The sequence below is a fragment of the Nicotiana tomentosiformis genome, chromosome 7, assembly GCF_000390325.3.
Source record: "Nicotiana tomentosiformis chromosome 7, ASM39032v3, whole genome shotgun sequence".
NCBI classification, from domain to species: Eukaryota; Viridiplantae; Streptophyta; class Magnoliopsida; order Solanales; family Solanaceae; genus Nicotiana; species Nicotiana tomentosiformis.
The window spans coordinates 16,246,461-16,256,071 of NC_090818.1; the positions used below are offsets into that span (position 1 = coordinate 16,246,461).

The window sequence follows — 9,611 nt, forward strand, 5'->3', positions numbered from 1 at the left end:
GTTTGAGTAGGATAGTGCGTACGTATCCTTATGCCTAGCTTTTGAAAGTAAAGAGACTATTTTCGATAAATATCTAATATTATGGTATCCTAAATTATCATTAATTTATATATTTAAATATAATTAAATGATAACCTCTCTAGCATGGATAAATAAGTCTATTAAATAATATGGATCGGTCAAATCTCTTTTTTTCTTTTTGAAGTCTCCATTATCAAATTGGTGCCGTTAATTGACCTCCGGTTAATAATTAATTCTCTTTCCGTTCATTTTTATTTGCCTATTATACGAAAAATATATTTTCACTTCTACTTATCTACTATACTAAATCAAGAGAAAAATAATATTTTTTCTTGTTTTACCTTTATCATTAACTACTCATTTTCCAAATCATTTCTCAAAACTTTTGGAAATGCTATCATTATTATGGATAAAATTGTAAACTATATACTTTATTTATTTTTTGTTAAAGGGAGTACAAATTCAAAAATAGACCACTAAAAGTGATATACTTTGTATATGATATTTATTGGTATTACGAAGCTTTATAAATACTAACGGAATCATGTTGTGTGTGTCTGGGTAACCTAAAGACAACTTTCCTAATTTACATTCTTAGTTTTTAAGCCTAGTTACAGAGCCTAAGCCACACTACTTTGCATTTGGCAAAGAGCCAAGAACTGGTAATTAAAAGGTATGTTCCTGTTTTCCTTTATCAAGGGCAATTCATATAATAGTGCTGTTCTGCATAGAAGTATAGCATTACTCCTATATTGCTATATTTTGTTCATACATTAAAAAGTTACTAGTAAGTATGGAATATGTTCTAACATCCACACACTTTCAAAAAATGTGAATAATCCCCTTGTAGTAGTAAGTTAATGGATCTATTTGGGGATGCATCCTAAGAACAGAAACTTAATTACTCGCATCACGTGTTTATATCAAACCAGTAAATACATGATATATATTTTCACAAACATAATTATGACTAAACCATAATTATGATGTAAACATTGGGTGCGAATAAATTTTGACGGCACGGTGACCATAAGTTCGCCTTTTGAGTTCATTAATATCACACTAACACCTATATTGATCAATCTTGGTTCTTTTCCTTTACTCCTTCAAAAGAAGAAGAAATGGATGGGTTTGCTGGTGAGGCTGAGGTCACACGGCGCAGTGCCAATCATTATCCTACTATCTGGGGAGACCATTTTCTTGCCTATGCTGATCTCTTGGTATAATTGGATTTAGTTACTCTCTCTTTTTTTACCATCTTTTTCGGGGTTTTGAACACACTATATATGCCTTAATCCATCTTTCCAAAATACTAACATATACTCCATAGTAACAAATTTCAAAATTTACTCGTGTAGGTAGCAAATGAATGGGAAGAGAAGGAGCACGAGGACCTAAAAGAAGAAGTGAGAAAAATGCTAAAGATGGCTCCTTCCAAATCTTTGCAAAAGCTTGACATAATCAACAAAATCCAATTGCTTGGATTGGCGTACCATTTTGAACATGAGATTGAGGAATCATTGGCTTACATTTATACTAGTTATGAAAAATGGATTGGCCAAGTTGATGAAAGTGACCTTCATGCTGTTGCTCTAAGCTTTCGATTACTTAGGCAACATGGTTATTATGTTTCATCTGGTAGTAATCTTCCTCCTACTTGACATTATGCAATGAGTTTAAGTTGTCAGTGCAAAAAAGATATTAACACAATCAGATCACTTATAAGATAGCTATAACTGGTAAATTTGTAGAATGAGTATTTATTGCTAATTTAAAATTAATGATAACCAATCTACTATAATAGGTTTAGCTACACTGATAGCGCAAATAAGTTTTATACTTATGCAATTGTTACTCAAGCTTGTTTGCTCATCCGGAGCCTTGTCCTTTTTTGAATAAGAGTTAACTTTTGTGTACTGATAATATAAAAATTATTTCGGAGCAGATGTTTTTAGGAAGTTCACTGACGATCAAGTAAATTATAAGAAAGCATTGGTTAGTGACGTGCAAGGATTGTTGAGCTTGTATGAAGCAGCCCAATTTAGAGTACAGGGTGAAGGAATTCTGGACGAAGCAGTTAATTTCACCAACGCTCATTTGAAGCAAATGTTGCCTAAATTGAGCAATTCTCTCGTGATGCAAGTGAGCGATGCACTAAAGTATCCAATCAATAATACTATAGTAAGGGTAGGAACGAGGAAATACATTTCATTTTACCAAGAAGATGAATCACGCAATGAAGTGTTACTAAATGTTGCTAAATTGGATTTCAACATCTTGCAAAGGTTGCATAAAAGGGAGCTATGTGATATCACAAGGTAACTGGCAAGCTACACATTCACTAACCTAACTTTACAAAATTTAACTTTATACTCACTGACAGTGTAAACAACTTTTATATGATTAAATTACTTTATCAAATTTTCTCTTCCAATTACTTTACATTTTAGGTGGTGGAAAGAATCGGAAATAGCAGAGACACTACCTTTTGCAAGAGACAGAGTAGTTGAGTTATACTTCTGGAGTTTAGGTGTATACTTTGAGCCTCAGTATAGCGTTGCCAGAAAAATACTAACCAAAGTGTAATGCTTCTGTTCAATTATGGATGACACTTACGATACATATGGCACATTAGATGAACTTACTCTCCTCACAAAGGCAATTGAAAGGTAATTTTTTAATTTTCTCACATCAATAGCTTACTTCTTTATATTTCGACATTTGGAAAAACTAGGGCTGTCAAATTTGGCTCAAGCCCAAATAACCCGCCCAACCCGTCGTTTGGGATGATTGTTGACCCGCTCATTTATTGAGCTCAGTCTATCTTGACCCAATTTAACTCAACTTAACTTATTTAAAGTTGGGCTGATTTTTAGCCCAAATTGATCCATGAGTAACTTTACCGAAATATCTTTAAAATAATATTTTTTGTTTGATATGTTATATATGACCATAATAAAAGAAAAAAATTCTTATTTAGTAATTATACAATTCATAAGAAAACAACACAAATTAAGTAAAGCTTGTTAAAAGTTGGGCGAGTTGGGTTATGACCCAAATTTTAGCCCATCTTAATCCAATTAATTTTCGGGCGGGTCACTTGACCTGCCCAATTATTGACTCAATCCGTTTTGATCGGCCCAAAATCAGCCTAATTCGCTCATTTGACACCCCTGGGAAAAACATTAGGTAGAGAAAATAAGAACTTAGCAATGCTCTTTTGCACAGTAGAATATAATTTGACTGAATGTGATATTTGACATAAATGTAGGTGGAACATTGATGCTTCAGAAGAGTTACCGCCGTATATGAAGCTCTCTTACCGTGCTCTTCTTGATGTTTACCGTGAAGTGGAGAGAGAGTTGGAAAATCATGATAATAAGTCATTTGGAGTCGAATATTCCATAACTGAGGTAACAAAATAGTGAACAACTTCGGAGATGGATGCAAAAATTAAAACTTGATGGGTTCAACTCTTAAGTACCTGACATTTAATTCGGTTACTTTGAAAATATGAGTTTAAACTTTTAATATTTATTCAATTTTTAGTAAACCATTCACATATATATTTGCGTATCGCGTCAAAGTACTGGATTTAGTTAAACTCAGTGAACCAAATTCCATGAACTTTCAGATGAAAAAGCTGTTGAAGGCTTACTTCCAAGAGGCCAAATGGTATCATGGGATGAATGTCCCAACAATGGAGGAGTATATAAAGAATGGAATTCCATCGAGCACTTACCTATTGCTTGCCACTACTTCTTGGTTAGGCATGGGAGAGGTAGCAACTAAGGCGGCATTTGATTGGATATCAACTGAACCTACAATTCTCGTCGCTTCGTGTATAATTGCAAGATTGCTCAACGATCTTGTAACACATGAGGTCTTGTTATTTATTGGTGCAATCCTTGAATATATATAAATAAGATCTTACTTTTATATACAAACAGTATAAATGCTTTTTATACTATTAGTGTAATTTAACTTGTACCCTACAGTTATCTTCTCAAGTGACGTGATAGTATAAATATTCTTTCCATATACACAAGTAAAAAGTTGAAGAAAATTAGTGTACATGCAAATAATAGCTCAAGGATTAGGATGTATGATTTAATCCGAAATAATGTTTCCTTCTTATTTTAATTTTTTTTTTTCAATTATATTATGGATGCAGATAGAGCTTGAAAGAGGAGATGTAGCTTCAGGTATCGAATGTTACATGAATGAATATGGTGTCACAAAAGAAGAAGCATACATGGAAATTAGGAAAATAATAGAGAATAGATGGAAGGATTTGAATCGAGAATGCCTAAAACCTACAGCTGTACCAAGAGTTTTGCTAATGCCAGTGCTCAACCTTACAAGGGTTGCAGATTTCTTTTATAAAGATGAAGATGCTTATACATTTTCCAAAAATAACTTGAAAGACGTCGTCTCTATGGTGCTAATTGATCCTATCGCAACATGAGAATTTTACTTTATAGCTTGATGTTTCTTGGGTTGCGTCCAAACTAGAGTTGTCTCTGTGTAGTTAATTAGATGCTCCGACTATATACACGATTTGAGTAAGTTACTGTTGTTTGTATTGTATTTTATTGTATTGTATTGTATTGTGTTGTTACTTAAATACAATGTTTGTTTGTTTTGATTGTTATTTAAATTTTATTGTATTGTATCGTTAAATCCGTCGTTACGTAACGATGAAAAGTGTCACTTTATGGAATGGCCGCTTTGGTGTGGTCGCGTCGTTACCTTCTTTTTTTTTTCTCATCATGCTCTTCCTTATTATTAAATAATCATATTTTATCCTTTACCCTAACTTTTATATAATAATTCTACGTTGTACCTTATTTTTTCTTTATAATATTGTAAGTTTATTATTCATATTATACTGGTTCATGATATCATGAAACGACGACAAAAAAATACAATATATCCAAACATTGTATACATCAAAACGATACAGTATACTACAATACGATACGATACATTATGAAACAACACGGAACAACCGTCCAAACAAACTGGTGAGTAATGGTTCGTGGCTCACTAAGTGCTGGTCGCAGACTTATACAATTGTGACAAGAATAATAATCTAAATCCTCTTTCAGAAGTTTGGAAAGGGAAAATCATTACATAAACTTAATTTTTACTTGGGAACAAAATATCAAAATCTGAAAAATAAGGCATTTGTCTTTTGTTGTTAGAAATAATGAACGTACATGGACCGGATTGGTTCGGTTTTTATCAAAACCAAACCAAACCAACTATATTGGTTTGGATTGGTTCGGTTTTATCGGGTTTTTCGGAGTTTTATTTTGTTATATGAATATTATTTTAATCTTACCTTGTTAAATTTTTTATAAGTAAATATATGTTTAGTAAAAATTGAAAAAATTGACAAATATATGATCTATTAAAATATTCTTGTGGAAGAATTTTCTTAGTAACACATGATATTTATTTTTTAGTCGTCTGATAATAATTTTACGTTGATATACACTTTCAAGCTTAACCGAATTTAATAATTAAAAATAAAAATAAATATGAACCTATATAATGATATGTTCTATTTAATTTTAAATTATTGAAATATCATTTCAAATTCGAAAAAAGATATAATAATTTAATAGATCTTGATGTATGAATATGAAAGAACAAAGAGATTGACGTATTTCACTAACACTTGATAAGAAAGTGATCATACAACCCATTATTTAAAGTTAATAAATATAGAGCACTTCATATTTAACTAAATATTACATCCCATAAGAGAATCGCAAATGTTTTTAGACATTTTTTAAAGAAAATTCTGTAAAAACTCTTAAAGGTATATATAAAAATTATATATTTATATGTCGTTTTGGTTCAGATTTTTTAACTCAATACCAAACATATTCTGATTTTTTAATCGGCTTGGTTTGACTTTTCGGTTTGATGCGATTTTCAGGTTCGGTTTGTACACCCCTAAGAAATATTATTAATAACTTGTTCTAGAATCATGATTAATTTCATTAAAGGTATATGAATTTAATAGCTTGATATATTGACAAGGCATAATTAGTGATAAAATTAGAAAAAGAAAGTTGTCTTAATATTTACAACAATTATTAAGACGTTAAATTGCAGAGAAGTTGCAAAAATTGGTGCAGTGGAAGGTGAAGATGAAGAGGTAGGGGCGAACAAACATCGATCCAGTATTTTTGGTATAGAGATAGCAGCGACTTGGTTTTAAATTTTGATGAGTACGTGTTGGAATTAACAAAGCCAAATTGGTCAAAGACAAGATAGTATGGTTACGTAAATAATGTTGCATTGTGAAACTCAATGTAGTCTAATCTTTTGCCACCATCTTGCCTTCTTGAGCATGGATGGCAAAATAGTGGTTAACCACTCATATTATCTAATAGAAAATGAGTTGGATAATAAATTTTTTAAAAATGGGTCAAATATGGATAAAAACCATATTATCTATTTTAGAAAATGGATGACCAACGGATGACCAACGGATGACCAATAGATAACTAATGAGTTTTAACTTTTATATTTCTAAAACCTCAAATTGAGGGTTCCTCAAGTTTGGGAGACTAAGGACCCATTTGGCCATAGATTTTGCCAAAACTTTTTTTGGCAAATACATATTTGTTCATAAATTTTATCCATATTTTGGCAAATTCACAAAACCCAAAACCCAAATCCCAAAACCAACTCAAGATTGACCCAAAATATTACTATTATATTTTTTAAAAATTGCCCCAAACTTTCGTATATTATAAAAGAGCCCACCATTTATTATTTTGTAACAATGTTGTTTCGTCTTCTTGGTCATCTGATAGTGTATTATGTAGTTCATTATAAAAATGATAATTTTGTACCAAATTTATTTATGTTTCAGGACTATGGTTTGTGATAATAATAATGAATGTTATTGATGAAGGTAATATTGGGTATTTGTGATAGTTTTTAGAACTTGTGGGTATAAGTCATGTTTCATGTTTTTTTTTTCAAAAAACTAAAGTGAAATATGTTTTGAAAACTGATGTCCAAACACATTTTCATCTCCAAACCAAATTTCACCCAAATTAAATTTTTCAAAACAAATTTGGGAATCTATGGCCAAATGCTAGCTAAGAATTCTCCCAAAAGTGATCATATTCATGAAGCCATGGATAATATGGTTACTTATATTATCCGCCGGTTAACCCATTTTTTATCCGTATTAAATATGAGTCGGGTCGGATAATTTATCCGTTTTTTATACACGTTTTTGACTCGTCCCATATCCAACCCGACCCGCCCGTTTGCCGCCCCCTATTCTTGAGTCACATTTGAATCACATTGCCATGTGACTAGCATTTTGAGTATGCACTTGCTCTATATATGACAAACCAACATTTTTTTTTAATGAAGATGTCTTGGTTTTAAGAGGATTTAAGGAAAAAATTTGAATATAACAAATAAGCACCCCAGGCAACCATGTAACTTTCTACGTGTCATATAACATTATTTTATTATATGTTATAGTGCAAAATACAAGTTGACTGGTTGATAGAAACTAATTGCATCTACTAACCAAAAAGTATATAGAATATGTATATCATATGTATATAATACACAAATATACAAAAAAAAATATTGGCTATTTTTTAGAGCAACAAAAGATATGTATTTCTCTATATTATATAACTTAAAAGGGGAACTCGAATCCTACACTGCTTAGGCCTTAGTGTTGCTATGCAAAGTCTTTTGTAAAAGGGAATTCGAATCCTACGCGGCTTGGGTTTAAGTTTTGCTATGCAAAGTTTGTATAAATAAATGCAAAGTAAGTTTGGACGTTGATTATGAGATTCTCTCCGTTTGTAGTTAAACCTCCAATTCACGACATGGATACACTGAAACAGGAAGCAGAAAAGCTACGAGAAATCCTAGCCCTAGACCTCCGTTGCCGGAAATATTTCAATAAGTTGGAGATCGAACAGAAACGCCAAAAAAGAGTTCGCGAAGAGGAAAAACGCGAAGCCGAAGCGAAAGCCCTACGTAAAAAGCAATTATTAGAACAGAAGAGGAATTCTACAGTTACTAAATCCGACATACAATGCCCGATGATCAAACCGGAATATTCATCATCTTCTTCATCAGCCTCCCTTCCGCGAGAAGAAGTAATTCGCCGCCTAAGGTTTCTAAAACAACCGGTGACTTTATTCGGAGAAATTGAAGAGGCGCGGCTTGATAGGTTGAATTCTGTGCTGAAAGCTGGATTGTTTGAAGTTGATGATAGTGATATGACTGAGGGGCAAACCAATGAGTTTTTGAGATCTATTCTTGAATTGAAGAAGCGACAATCAGGGATGACGTTGAGTGCAATTAAGAAGCGCAAGGCCACAACAGATCAGGATAAAGATGATGAAGAAGATTTGAAGAGGATGAAAACGAATTTTGAGGAATTGTGTGATGAGGATAAGATTTTGGTGTTCTTCAAAAAGTTATTGAATGAGTGGAATGAGGAGATTGATGAGAATACCAGGAGTCCTAATCAGGCTGATCAAAACCGGAGGGTAGCTACATTTATGGAATGTGCTAGGGACTTGAATCCGTTATTCAAGCTGTGCAGGAAAAAGTTACTTGCTGAGGACATAAGGCAAGCACTAATTGTGATGGTTGAATGCTGTAGGAAGAGGGAATATTCAGCAGCAATGGATCAATATATTGATATAGCAATTGGTAATGCACCTTGGCCTATTGGTGTTACTATGGTTGGTATTCATGAACGTTCAGCTCGTGAGAAGATTCACACGAGTAATGTTAGTGTTGCTCATATCATGAACAATGAGACAACTAGGAAGTATCTGCAGTCGGTTAAAAGACTGGTGACATTCTGCCAACGACGTTACCCAACAATGCCATCGAAATCTGTGGAGTTCAATAGCCTTGCTAATGGCAGTGACCTGCACTCTCTGCGTGCACAAGAGGAAAGGCTTCCAATAATGCCTGCAACTTAATCGAGTATAGTATTAGCTGAAAATTGAAAAACACATGAAACTCACTCTTATTGTAATTATCTTAACGAATTGAATATAGCATTTCCACTCTCTAATCTATTTTAACAGTTACTTGAAAAGTTGCAGAAAACTGTCTAAACTGTTTTGTTGACAAGTAGCTATTTTATTACTCAAATATCATAAATTGTGAGTTGCACCAGGTGTCTTAAAATAGGCTTTACTCGACTTTGGCATCAACTACTTCAGCCTCAAATTGAGAGGAAAAACAAAGGACTCGATTCAGAATGACTACTCCAAATAAATCTCACATGATGAGCATGCAATTGAGCTAAACGGTGATCCTTTAGAAGTAAAAAAACTATAAACATTTTGTGTTCTTCCATTATGCTAAAACGTCATAAAGGTAGGTAGGCACTTTCACCTACACTTTATGCACGAGTATGTGAATGTATGCCTTACCTGATACAACAGGATAAGCTTATCTGCACCAAATCCGCGAAAGAATTGGAAGGGGCCTGAAGTTGGAAACTATCACGTAAATAAAACAAACCAAAGACAAATAGGGATGCACATTTCCATGGCCTTGCCTTG

General features: G+C 33.0%; 1 protein-coding gene and 1 pseudogene across 1 annotated transcript; both read left to right on the forward strand.

The window, feature by feature from the left end:
• Positions 1 to 582: 582 nt before the first annotated feature.
• Positions 583 to 4,681, forward strand: LOC104113251 (sesquiterpene synthase 15b-like; annotated as a pseudogene).
• A 3,015-nt stretch (positions 4,682 to 7,696) lies between these two features.
• Positions 7,697 to 9,526, forward strand: LOC104113253 (uncharacterized). Its single transcript, XM_009623366.4, has one exon. It carries the CDS (start codon positions 7,863 to 7,865, stop codon positions 9,018 to 9,020), a length of 1,158 nt encoding a protein of 385 aa, XP_009621661.1. The 5' UTR covers positions 7,697 to 7,862; the 3' UTR covers positions 9,021 to 9,526.
• Positions 9,527 to 9,611: the final 85 nt, after the last annotated feature.